The sequence below is a fragment of the Electrona antarctica genome, assembly GCF_951216825.1.
Source record: "Electrona antarctica genome assembly, contig: scaffold_41, whole genome shotgun sequence".
Classification (NCBI taxonomy): Eukaryota; Metazoa; Chordata; class Actinopteri; order Myctophiformes; family Myctophidae; genus Electrona; species Electrona antarctica.
Window position 1 is genome coordinate 479,536 of NW_027638439.1, and position 12,837 is coordinate 492,372.

The 12,837-nt window shown below is 43.0% G+C and overlaps 1 protein-coding gene across 2 annotated transcripts in view; it reads left to right on the forward strand.

Moving 5' to 3' along the window:
• The window catches only part of LOC306918084 (acylamino-acid-releasing enzyme-like), a 28,353-nt gene extending 22,115 nt beyond the window's left edge, over positions 1-6,238 (forward strand). Inside the window, exons 19-23 of one of the 2 annotated variants that reach the window (XM_079530972.1) lie at positions 1,353-1,441; positions 1,871-2,061; positions 3,794-3,896; positions 4,197-4,303; positions 5,936-6,236. In XM_079530972.1, coding sequence (XP_079387098.1) covers positions 1,353-1,441; positions 1,871-2,061; positions 3,794-3,896; positions 4,197-4,303; positions 5,936-6,053 — 608 coding nt within the window. In that variant the 3' untranslated portion in view covers positions 6,054-6,236. Of the gene's footprint in view, positions 1-1,352; positions 1,442-1,870; positions 2,062-3,793; positions 3,897-4,196; positions 4,304-5,935 lie in introns of both variants that reach the window. The other variant, XM_079530971.1, reaches the window with a different exon arrangement.
• The last annotated feature ends 6,599 nt before the right edge of the window (positions 6,239-12,837 follow it).

Below are 12,837 nucleotides of genomic sequence, written 5' to 3' on the forward strand. Positions count from 1 at the left end.
GGGCCGCCCAAGGCGGCCCAAAGCACCTCACCAATACTGGTGTGCGCCCTTCTCCTGTTTGTCTACAAATATCATCTCTGTAATATGTCCCAAAACTGCTACTTTACTAGGGCATTACTTTACGAAAAAACACAAGTTTAGAATATGGATATAAAAGATATCTGCCCGGCAGCAATGATATACCTCTATTACATGTTCAATGTCATCAACACAATTTATCGTCAACTAAAATGTCATGATCACGACAGTCCTAAAGGCCAATACGTAGCCCCTTCCGAACTAGTTGGAAGAGTCAGGGCATTGGTGGTGCACGACTTCCGATGTAAAATATCTGAGACAGCATTTCCGAAGCTCGGAAGAATTACGTCAATTTGTAGTTCACCTCCTTTTCTGAAGAAAAGTTCGGACTTCAGAAGGAGTACGCATTGCTCAGATACAGTGATGTATATAAATATATATTGTATATCTCTGAAGGAGTATATACTGTAAGTTGAAGATTCCTTGTAAGCTGCTTGCCAGGTGTGAAAGCTGGCCTCTCGGACACCCGGGGGACTTTCATCCATTGACATACAGAGTACAGACACCGTACCGTAATAGGATCAGATTGTGTTTAAGTGGATGAGCAAGGCTCACACTCTCTGTCTGCAGTGAGCTGTGGCACTAAGATGTTGGAGGAGTGAACCTGCTGCTGCTGCTGCTGTTGTTGTGCTGCTGTTTGCTTCCAGCTGAACCCATTCAACCATTTTGGGCGGGAACCCCTTTTGGTGTTAGCATTATGTTATGCTTTAGCTATTGAAAAATCACACCCGTGTGAACTGAGTGGTGCAACTGTTCACACACTACGTCACACACTAACCATAGCAACCATGCGCATCTGTACGTGGCCCCACGTACAGGTACACACATACACAGGTACATACAGACAAAGCTGGTTATTGGAGTGGTTTGCACCACTCAAAAATAGCAGATCTACAAGCTCATAGCGCGCCACTCGGTGGCGCGCTATGAGCTTGTAGGTCTGCTATTTTTGAAAAATTGAAGAACCACTGACATAGAAACATAGCTTTTTCAGAAAACTGTCAGGATGTAGTAGACATTTTTAGAATCTGATCTCAGGTCAAAATGGGTTAAGACGAATGATATTATTTTTATCATATATTGCATTGCGAAGACACTAGGAGCAGATGGCAGTGGCATCCAAACCTTAGTCATGATCTTTTGATAAAAGAGGCTTTAGGGGGCGTGGTGGCGTTTGAGAAAGAATCTATTGACCTATTGAAAAGGCAGCAGTTTTCCATTGTGTTGGGTTCGGGGCTCCATCGGTTATGACTGTACTGTATGTGTCGTTTCAGTGAACTATCGGGGCTCCATCGGTTATGGTCAGGACAGCATCCTCTCCCTTCCTGGCAACGTGGGCACACAGGATGTCCAGGATGTTCAGGTGACAACATGACGAATGCATTACACTGACATGATTATGATCATAGCCTTATTTATGCCAGGTCAGTGTTATTTGGTTTTTCTAAAAAAATAAAATCGATAATGAATTTTGCTAAATCTGATGTGTATTTACAATAGAATTATATCTATCAAGTTTCATTCAATGAAGTATACTATACATTTACAGATTATACTGTGTGTGATCATAATAATATATAGGACCGGGAAAGTCCTTTTTAGATTTTAGCGTTGGCTATTCAAAAATGGTAGATGTATACAAGCTCACAGCAACTTCATCTGCCATAATTTTGTATACCTTTTTTATTTTTTTAAAGAATTTTGAGAACTACTGATTTGGAAGGTGGCCTCAGGTCATATTAATAGGCTAATATCCTTTCTTGCTTGCTTGCTTCCTTCCTCGTGTCACCAGTTTGCCGTAGAGAGTGTTCTGAGAGGTGGGGGATTTGACGAGCAGAAGGTCGCAGTGTCTGGGGGTTCCCACGGTGGTTTCCTGGCCTGTCATCTGATTGGCCAGTACCCAGGCTTCTATAAGGCATGTGTGTCGCGCAACCCTGTCACCAACCTGGCCTCCATGATCGGCAGCACAGACATCCCAGACTGGTACGCTGTGTGTGTGTGTGTGTGTGTGTGTGTGTGTGTGTGTGTGTGTGTGTGTGTGTGTGTGTGTGTGTGTGTGTGTGTGTGTGTGTGTGTGTGTGTGTGTGTGTGTGTGTGTGTGTGTGTGTGTGTGTGTGTGTGTGTGTGTGTGTGTGTGTGTGTGTGTGTGTACGCACATATACTCGGGCCTCATACACGCATATCAAATGAACATTCTGTGTTTCATGGCCGCCTAAATGCTTTTCCAATGGAAGTCGCATGGTTTGACCAAACATTTGTGTTTGATTGCCCCCCCTCCCCCCATCAAACACAAGTGTTTGGTCAAACCACGTGACCTCCATCTAAGTAGTGAAAATGGCAGATCTATTCATGTAATAGCAGCGTGAAGATCTGCTGTTTTCACTAGTTTGGGTTCCAGACAAACGTCCAATTTCCCTTTTTTTTGGAGCAAAAAGGTTTGGGAACCACTGCTTGTGAGGACATCAACAATTTAGGATATAATCACACACATTTTATGAATATCACACATAACATTTTGCCTAATGCCTAATCTTAACTCTAACCCCAACCAGAATATTTCCCTAACATTAAGGCTACCTCCCCAAACCTTTTTCTAAGCAGGAAAATTGTCCTCATGTCTGTTAATCAAAAGATGCTATAGATTTGGTCCTCACAACTATAGTAATACAAGTAACACACACACACACACGCACGCACTCACATACCCACTTCCCCATGACTTCATAACCTCATATTGGTATGTTTAAAGGGCTGACATTCTCCTCTGATGGGAGAATGGTGGGTGGGTGAAGGGCAACTAGAAGATGGCTTTCTGCTTCCCTGTAGGTAGGGGAATCGGCTCTTCAATAATGCACACGTTGGGCACATGGCACAAACGGACGCTTTGTGCGCAAAAGTCAGAGCCATTCATCACTTAACCTTTCTGTGCACGGTAGGGACGTGCAGAGAATGTTGGAGAGACGGGGGCTGAAATTCCCTCAAAGGGCACTTTTGGCAAGAAGAAAAAAACCAGCGGATCTACAAGCTCACAACGCGTTAAAGGCTTGCAGATCAGCTATTTTCATTTTGGGGGCGTGACCCTGCACTCGAATCTATCTATAAATGCACCAAGTCTCTGTACGCCTGTACGTCTGTAACCCACATAACTCGAGAATCGTTCGCCCCCACCCCACAGGGAGTGCAGTGGACCCACGGTTGTCCAGAACCGCCACAAAAGCCCTCTGCCCGGGCTCTGGACTCTGGCTCTGGCCCCTGCCCAGGCTCCATATATGGAGCTGGCCTGTTTGACATCACAAAACTCTATATTTGGGCATGCCTGACACAGAACTCCATATATAGGAATAAAGGGACACAGGTAGACGGATACACCAATCTCCATATATGGGCATAAAAGGGACACAGACAGCTGGGTGGAGTGCCGGGAGTGAGTACTCTGACACGGGTACAACGGGTATTGCATAGCTAGGTGGGGCATGGATCTCCAACTTCCATCGTTACCGACTCGGTGCTCTACAGCCGGGCACCAGTCTAGTAATGAGGTAACTGTAGGCTTTATACACAGCCTCTCAAGAATGTCATTCATAGAATACTGTGTTACTTCCAGTACTCCAGTACACATCCCCGTATGCGGGAATGTGTTGGTGTGCAGGCTAAACCATTGCACTGTGTAGCTGTGCAGATTACACCACTACCTTTTTGACTGTGTTTTGTCCAGGTGTATGGTGGAAGCTGGGTATGAATACACCACCGACTGCCTTCCTCAGCCTGCCGTTTGGGAACAGATGCTGCACAAATCTCCCATTAGACACGTCACGCAGGTTTGTGTGGATTCATGTTCACGACGTCCGTCTTTGAACGCAAGCATCCATGCTGATATACAGTATGTCCGTCAGTAAGGGGTGCATACTTAGACTAGTCATTGGTTAGACATGGGTTAAGGTTAGGTGTGCTGCCTCGTGGGAGGTTAGGTTTAGGGTGAGGGTTTGAGATAGGTTGTAGTTGTAGGACTAATGACTGGTCTAACCAATGACCAGTCTAAACCAAAAACTGTCTAAACTAAGTACTGCACCCGTCCGTCAGTAGCAATATCTCTCTCTCTCTCAATCTCCGTTTCCCAGGTGAAGACTCCAGTGCTGCTCATGTTGGGGGAAGATGACAAGCGGTGCCCAAACAAGCAGGGCATCGAGTACTACAGAGCTCTGAAAGCACTGCAGGTGACCGTCCGGTGAGTGGCAAATTGGCTGTGTTGTGTATAGGTCAGTAGCCTCTGGGACCGCAGGCGCTTTGTTTTCAAACAGGGGGAAAAAAAAGCGTGAAAGCAAGTGAATCTTGTATTTCGTTAAAATAGTGCAGAGGGGCGTCGCGCCAAATGTGGTGACGTCCGTGTTCTTCGCTGTGGGGTGGACCTTCAAAACATTACCGCAGGGGGTGGCGAGCCAGACCGAATCAGCCGTTGGCAAAAAAAGAATTGCCTGCCGGCGGATTACGGTCTGGAGAGGCTCAATTGTACGCCCATTTCCTACACCAGAGAACTGGTGTGGCCAATCGGGACACGGTATGCAATATGGGCGGGCTTTGGTACAGTGACGTTCAATGCTTGAGACCTTTGACTGACAGTAGCTCTGACCAATTGCGTCAAAGAGAAAATGTTTGAACCCGCCCCCCGGGAAATAAGATCCATACACAGTATCTCCAGACTCAAATACCACACGACAGTGTGATTTGAGTCTGGCTTATTAGCCAGGCTATGGCGAGGCGGCCACATAGGTTGGTGAACCAATAGGAAGTCGGCGTCGGTTTCCAGCGCTAGCTGGATCCGCCCCTCTATGCCCAGAAAAGCACAGGGCTCTTTCAGGCTAATGGGTCAGTGGTTCTCAAAAAGTTAGGATTTATATTTTGAATTGACTATATCATAAATGATATTATTACCTAACTGAGAAATGCAGAGGAAAATTCCTCTGCATGTAGATTGTATTTTCACTGTAAATACAGGTGTGATTTAAGATTTAGGGTGTGTTCATAAAAAATGCGCACAGAGGGAAAAAAAGTACTGCCGAAGCAGACAACCCGCAGCACTCCAACAAAATCCTTCTAGGTGCAAGGCTCGAAAAAACAGGATGAAATTAAGAAAATGCCAGCACCCATTATATGTCCTTTTCACATGATTTTATTTACCTCTGAGAATGGACAACGTACGCGTTTCGGCCAGTTTGGCCTTCCTCAGCGTTGTGAACTTGTGACAAGACAACAGGAAGTGTGGTATTTATGTATGAGATACAATCAAATATAATTGAACACAGGTGTTGACTGTTCATCATTTTACACAGTATCAATAAGAAAACTATTTATGGTACCAAGACGGGATAACAATCATGTGAGCACAAATATATAAGTAAATAGTAAAATATGAATACATCACAATGAGCTATCGTACTGAATATGGGGCCGTAAAAAATGCACTCGCGTATTAGTTTGTTTTGCACAGTGCTATATCCGAACGCACCCTTAGACTGGCTTTGGGCACAGACATGTGGGTGGGCACAACCACTGTTGTAGATTGTGTAATGCAGGGATTCTCAAAAGTAGGTTCTGGGGACGCCCCCCTGGGTCCTTGAGGTGGTTCTAGGGATTTTCCCAGGACATTTTTTACACAAATCGTCTCTTCAATCAAGCATCCCTGGCACAAAATCTTTTCAAACGGGGCTCCGTGGCCAAATATGTATCAATTTCCTGCGTCCTTGACGTGAAAATGTTTGAGAACCACTGGATGGTAACTGGGCCTTTCTCCTTGTTGTTTTTGTGTTTCCTTATGCCCTTGTTTTTGTGTTTCCTTATGCCCATGTGCGGTGCTGTGCAGGCTGCTGTGGTACCCAGGGAACAACCACTCCCTGTCCAAGGTGGATGCCGAGTCAGATGGCTTCATGAACATCGCCCTGTGGATGACTCAGCACCTGTGTCACCCCGCTACATGCTAGCGTGCTAAAGCAGCCCGTTGATATAGCGGGGTTGCTATGTGAGAGACCTATTGTTTGCCGTTCAAGCCAAAGCCACAAAGTTAATCACAAATGCACTTCCTGTTCAAACCTGTTTGAACGAATATACTTCTTTCTTTCCTACGAAATAGTTTTTCTATACTTGCCTTCATTATTACCCTGACAGTAATGGACAAGGTATTGGTTTCAATACAATTCATTGAATAAACTACTGTATGTTCTACTAAAGTACCAGTGTCATGTTTGGCCATACTCCCCGCCATGTTCTCTATTCATTCATTTTGCGTGAGTGAGTAGCACACAAATAACATTGGTTTTCAAAATGCATCATTAAAACAGTTTCAATGAGTTTAGTGCTGTGTAGTGAGAGATATTGATTTGGTATATAAAGTATATACAGTACATGTCTAAAACTCTTTTTTAAAAGCACGTCGTGATGGGGTCAAGGGTGCAAGCACAAGATTTTAAACCAGTTACCACTTTTCTAAGAATGTCTGTACCACCCAGAGTGCAATGGACTAAAGTTCAGCAATGTGCAGGAGTCCACTAAGACCTCTGAGGGCCCCTGGGCACTGAAGCTCGAAGGGCCCCCCTTCACTCGCGCACAACATTTTTTCTGTTTCGGAGCCGTTTTGGGGCAGTTTTATGCCGTTATATTGGCCTATTTCCGGTCGCCTACCCCCCCCAGAGTGACAGCCAATCTAGCGCATTGTTGCTGCTTTACACACAATTGCACTTTTCTGCTGCCCTTCTCACCAACAATAAAACACTAATCTTTTTAGACACCATTTATTTAATTCGGATTAGCAGGGACATTTTCTGTGAGCTAAAAAATAAATAAAAAAAATAACGTTTTCTTTTTTTTTTCGGGGCCCCTGGTGCCCAAGGGCCCCTGGGCACGTGCCCAAAGTGCCCATATGGTAGATCCGGCCCTGCCACTGAGAATTTGTGTTTTGTTTACTGACCTTGTTTGGGTTATGCTCATTCGTATGGTGGTAATCTTATCCCTGAAGTATGCTGAAAATTCATTGCATTTGGTCTGCTAACACATTTCTAGGACTTGCGGGATAGGGATTTATCAGGGTGTCAATTGTGGATTGTCATGATTTTTCTGAATGTCAGAGAATTGAGCTTTTCTGGTCTCTCTGATGGCCATTAGATTGTTGTTCTTTTAACATCTCATAGTGAACTTGTGGTTTTGATTTTCTCCCATCTGCATTCTGCTTTCCGTTTTAGTCTGGCAGGTGCATTGGAGTCTAGAGTTGATCTTAGTTTGTTATTAAAGCTAATTACATGTTCATCAACAGAAGAGAGTCTTCTCATCAGGAGTAAGGTAACGCTCATTCGTTTTGGCATAGAGACACTAGTAAGCACTAAGCACACTGAATTCAGATGATCAGTGCAACATTCATAACTGATAAAATATTAATGTTAAGCCCCTGTGTTATAACCAGGTCTAATGTATGGGCATGGGTTGGGCCACTAACATGTTGAGTGAAACCCAAATCGGTCAGCAAGAAAATAAAATATTTTGCCCTTCTGTCAGCATTATGGCTAAAAGTACTGAATATTATTCTGTAAAAACGCTTGGGCATAATTGGTGGATTATTGTTCAAACAAGAGAATGGTAGTTCAATATGGGTCAAACGGCCTAAACCTCAGGTCAAATGCTTGGCTGCGGTGTGTAGTACCAGCATTCAAATCCGAGGGGGGTAAAAAATGTCTGGCCTTTTTTGGCCCCTGGTCGTGGAATGATCTACAGTCCAGACTAAAATTGGCTTTGAAAGTTCCCTTCAGAAGTTTCAAAAGGATCATCTTTGATGTACAGTCCAACACCTGCACATGTTTGGATATGTACTAGCCTATGTTCATGCCTATTTATTTATTTATTGGTTCAGATCGTGTAGATTGTGTATATGGTATATTTTGCCCTGCTACTAAATAGTAGGACTGGGGACTTTTTGTATTTATTCATAGGTACTGTAAGATGTATTCTGGATGTTGTATTTGCTGGTCCAAAATGTAACATTGACGATGTGGTATTGAAGTGTAATTTTATTTCTGCCTCTTGGCCAGTTCCCACTTGTAAATGTGTTTTTACTGGTTAAATAAAGGTAAAATAAAAAATATAGAAAAATTATATTCAAAAGTCAAAATCATCAAAAAGAGATAGTGTTGAGTATGGAGGCTGTCCCCCCACCCCTCTTCCCCTAGTGTCTGATAGAGTTGCTAAAGTCATAGTTCATCATGGGGGATGCTTCAATAAGAGCTGCAGGTAAACAAGAGGAACTAACCAGGTGCTCAATGGAGGTAGCAGGACGTGATAATGACACAGATCAAAAAACGGGATCAACACATGATAAAAAGAGAAGGATTAAGGTTACAAAATGAGGAACGCCTTTATTGAATGCCACCAGTTGCCTTTTAATTCAATAAAGGCGTTCCTCATTTTTTAACCTTGTGTGCACATCTGCAGATGCTTCTCTCTTTTTATCAAGAGCTGCAGGTGCGTTGGTTTTTAACCAGGTTGGAGCGGTTGGACCACATTCCCCGGTGGATGTGTATCATTATCCTATGGCAGAGGCCCCATAGAGCAAAGCTCGAAGGCTAATATAGGACAGTGTTCTTTTCGCCTGGGTTGTAGTGATTGTCGAGAACTTGTGACAAGCTTGTCATTCTGACTGAGCTCAGATTTCAACTGAGAGATGATGTCCTTCAGCTTCGAAAAGGTATGGTTGCAAGAATCGGTTGCAAGAAAACAGGTGCTATATAGCCTAAGGATTTAAAGCAGTGGTCTGGGGACTGCCAGTGGTCCTTGAGGGGGTTCCAGGTGGTAGTCCCCAGCTAAATGATGGAGTTGGTAACCAAATGGACTCTTATAGATCTGTAACTTAAATGATCACATGTAATGGCTTGTGAAACTTCTACAGAACTGAGTTTCATTAGTAATCACACGACCATGGCATCTGTGTATGCCAGTGTATGATGTGATAGTTTCACTTCTCCAAGGCCCACGCCTTTTAGTTATTCAGCAGACTAGAATCTGACTGCTTAACACAGTCTGCCCTCAACTGGATTACTGCAACGTTTCTGCTGGCTCCTCAATACGGTTCTGGAAGATAAGTCCAACCTCATAAAGTAAGCACAATAGTATGGCATTCTATCTTATGTCGTCTCTTGCACTGGGTGAAAGAATGATGAATGGGCACATATGGGTGTGTTCCTGTCGGAAGAAAGCTACTGAGAAAGGTGTATCTACATTTTGAAATACAGTGATTTTCTGCACTGTCCTGTGCTGCGCTGTACTCCACTGTACTGTGCTGTACTCCACTGTACTCCACTGTGCTGTACTCCTCTGTTCTGCTCTCTTCTCTACTGTACTGTACTGTACTTTTTTCTGCTCTCTTCTATACTGTACTCCACTGTGCTGTACTCCACTGTACTGTACTCCACTGTACTGTACTCTGTTCTCTTCTCTACTGTACTCCACTGTACTGTACTGTGTTCTGCTCTCTTCTTACTGTACTGTATATATAAATACATATTTATTTTTTAAGAGTAAAGAGAGCCTACTGTCAGCTGTCCAGCAGTCCAAATATTATTAAATTAAATTTGTGCGTGGCACATCTATGTACGAAATGTCTATGTTCACAGGCTTCTGTGTGCGGCCTAGAGGAGCATCTGAGCATGTGCAGCACTACAAGTCTTACACCATATGCGTTTTTAGGAAAACTTTCAAAATAAAGGGTGTGCATGTGTGACGTGTGGCCGTTTATGTCACAAGAACTTTATGAGAAACAGTGTATTTAAAGTGCGGGTGCATATTCACTGTGAACTCACATTGTAGCCAACTACGCCACCTTTTTGAGAGGTCTGGTCCTCTATTAAATAATACAAATATAAAAACAAGGCAACACAGGTTCGAGTTTAAAACCAGGTAAAAGAGCATAAAATAGCTAAAAACACAGGGAAGGACTGAAACCAGCTATAAGGAAGATACAAAATTACAATGTTTATTATAAATTAGGCCTAATTACATGGGTACCTAAATCACCAATTAAAGACAAGACAAATGCTAAAAACTCTTAAAACAATCTAGTGTTTCAACATGTGCAACATTAGCTCAGAGGTAGGGATTGGTGCAGGGGAGGTTCTCTGGAAGAGTAGTCTGGAATATCCTGATCCTCTTCACAAACAGCTCCTGCAATCACATACACAGGTAGGCCAGTACAACGGTTCCAACATCTTCTATTTAAGCAAACGGCTCTGGTAGACAGGTATGTGAGCGAGTACTGCATCAGAAGGTTACTTACAGCGGCGGCCGGCATCAGAACCGGCCACCTACGCTGACACGTAAGCAGCACTCGCTCCCTCTCTCCAGCCTCGTCCGTCTGGGTCGTCTCTCTCGGTCCCCTCGATCCGTCACTCTTTCCGTCCCCTGCTGCATTCTGTGGGTCTCTCTCATGTTCTCCGGACAGCCCCCCCATGGGCAAGGCCAAGCCGGGCACACACCAGCCAGGGGCCGCGGTCGTGGCGCTTACAGTGTCGAAGGCATGGCTCTCATGGCACTTACAACCCATCTGTGGTCGACGAACATGGCTACCGCTGGCCCCCAGCTGGGGTGTCCTGGCCCTAGCCCATGGAGCTGCCCCCATTCCTCCTTCTCCCAACACAGCCTTCTCCTTCCTCTGTTTTTCTCTCTCTTCCAAACACTCTCTTGACTTATATAGGGCTCCTGGTTGACCACACCCAACCCAGGTGCATGTCCTTAAAGCTGCAGGTCCTTGATTAGTTCATGGGTTAGTGGCAGTCAGTGGAAACATAGGTTATACACAATATCATGCAACTCAAAACACAAATAAACAAGCAAAATAATGAAGTAAAATCACTCGACAATAATCTCACTCTACACAGCAACTTAAAGAAAACATTTCAAACAAACATGCAAAAGGATAACACAGCAAAAGCACCAATATCACAATAAACCAAACATCCACATTTCCACCGGCTCACACATGATGTAGGAATTGCTGACAAATAATTTGAACAATGATTTTGTTGAAAAGGTCATGTGACCAAAAAGTTATTCCATTTTTTAGATTTCAGAATCATAAATACATTTTTAGGAAAATAAAATCTAAATAAAGGGTGTGCATAGTGTAGGCATGGTCAATGAACATTGTGATGTAGGAGATATTGCATATTGCATCTGCAATCTGTAATTTATTGACGGTCCCTACATTTTTCGAATATCAACTGGGTGAATATCCAACCTGAAACCAACTTCACCGCAGTGATAGGCCAAAGAGCTGATATACGTTGAATATACGGAGGAAATAAATAAGACACAAGTAGGCAGCAGTGTCAGTTCACATCATCCTCGTCAGCTTCATGTTGACACACAACAGAACTGACGGGAGGCGTTTATTCAGCCAATATACACACACATGTTAATGGGCACTTCCTATTAAGCATGTTCACTTCAGAATAAGAGCATATACAATATAATAAAGATCACATCTCAACACCCCCACTTGATCGAATATTGGTAAATAATAAAATGCAGTAAACTTAATGTTAAAACTTGAATCTCAACATATTTTACACCATAATTTTGTTCAGAATCAATACAATCCATTTCAATACCAATAAAAGTTTCAATAAATATGTGCAAAATGTAAGCATCTCTTTTACATCTGTCATCACATCACATTACTGGTTGCAATAATACAACTTCAAATATGTGATGTCATTTCTCAAATACATGTTAGTTTACTTTTCAAATAAACAGATTAAATAAATCACAATCAGATCACCCAAACACAAATAAACACTTATTTTTTTTGTTTTTTTGTTTTACTGTGTTGTGACAATAATGCACCATCACCCTGTTTTTGTTTTCACCCCCCACTGCATTCTTGCCCTGTATAGTCAGGGTACATTTATCATTTTCTCTCATAACTCCATAACAATAATCAAAGGTTACATCATCTTGGTCATCAGATTTTACTTGACACTCATAATCCTTTAAATATTGAGGTGGTTTTCTTTCCCTTTGTGGATAAGTTGAACTCTGGCTACTTTCACCTGCCTGAAAGTAGTATCTTGTTCTTGTGTTTTTGGGGTTACATTGGTTTTATTAACTTTAGGTAGATGGTTTACAGCCCTCCTCATACTGCAATCATCCTCCTCCTCCATTTCTTGCTCTGTTTGAGTCTGACTCTCAATGACACTCTTTTGACTGACTTTACCAATCTGTGTTTAGCTACTAAAGTACTTTCCCTGTGTCAGGATAAAACACCAAATAAGCTGGGCTGTTTTTGTCATAACCTACAAAAATACCCTTTTCACATTGTGAATCCAACTTTTTGTTGTATGCATAGCATGGTGACCCAAATGTTCTCATTCTCGAAAGGTTTGGCTTCTTTCCTGTCAACATATAATATGGGGTCTGTCCTACACGCTTGTTGAAACACCTGTTTCGAATAACAGCAGCAGTCATTACTGCATATGTCCACAATTATTTTGGTAAATTGCTTTCAATCAGCATGCATCTGGCCATTTCAAACAGTGTTCTCAAATTTCTTTCAGCTGTCCCATTCTGAGCTGAGGTCTCATGTCTGATGGCATTTTTGCTTAGCACTGCTTGAAATAGACCAGAAGCATACTCGGTACCATTATCTGATCGAATACACTTAGTTTGGTGGTGAAACATCAGCAATGTATTTCTCTGTAGCTTTGACTGTGTCACTCTTAGATTTCAAGA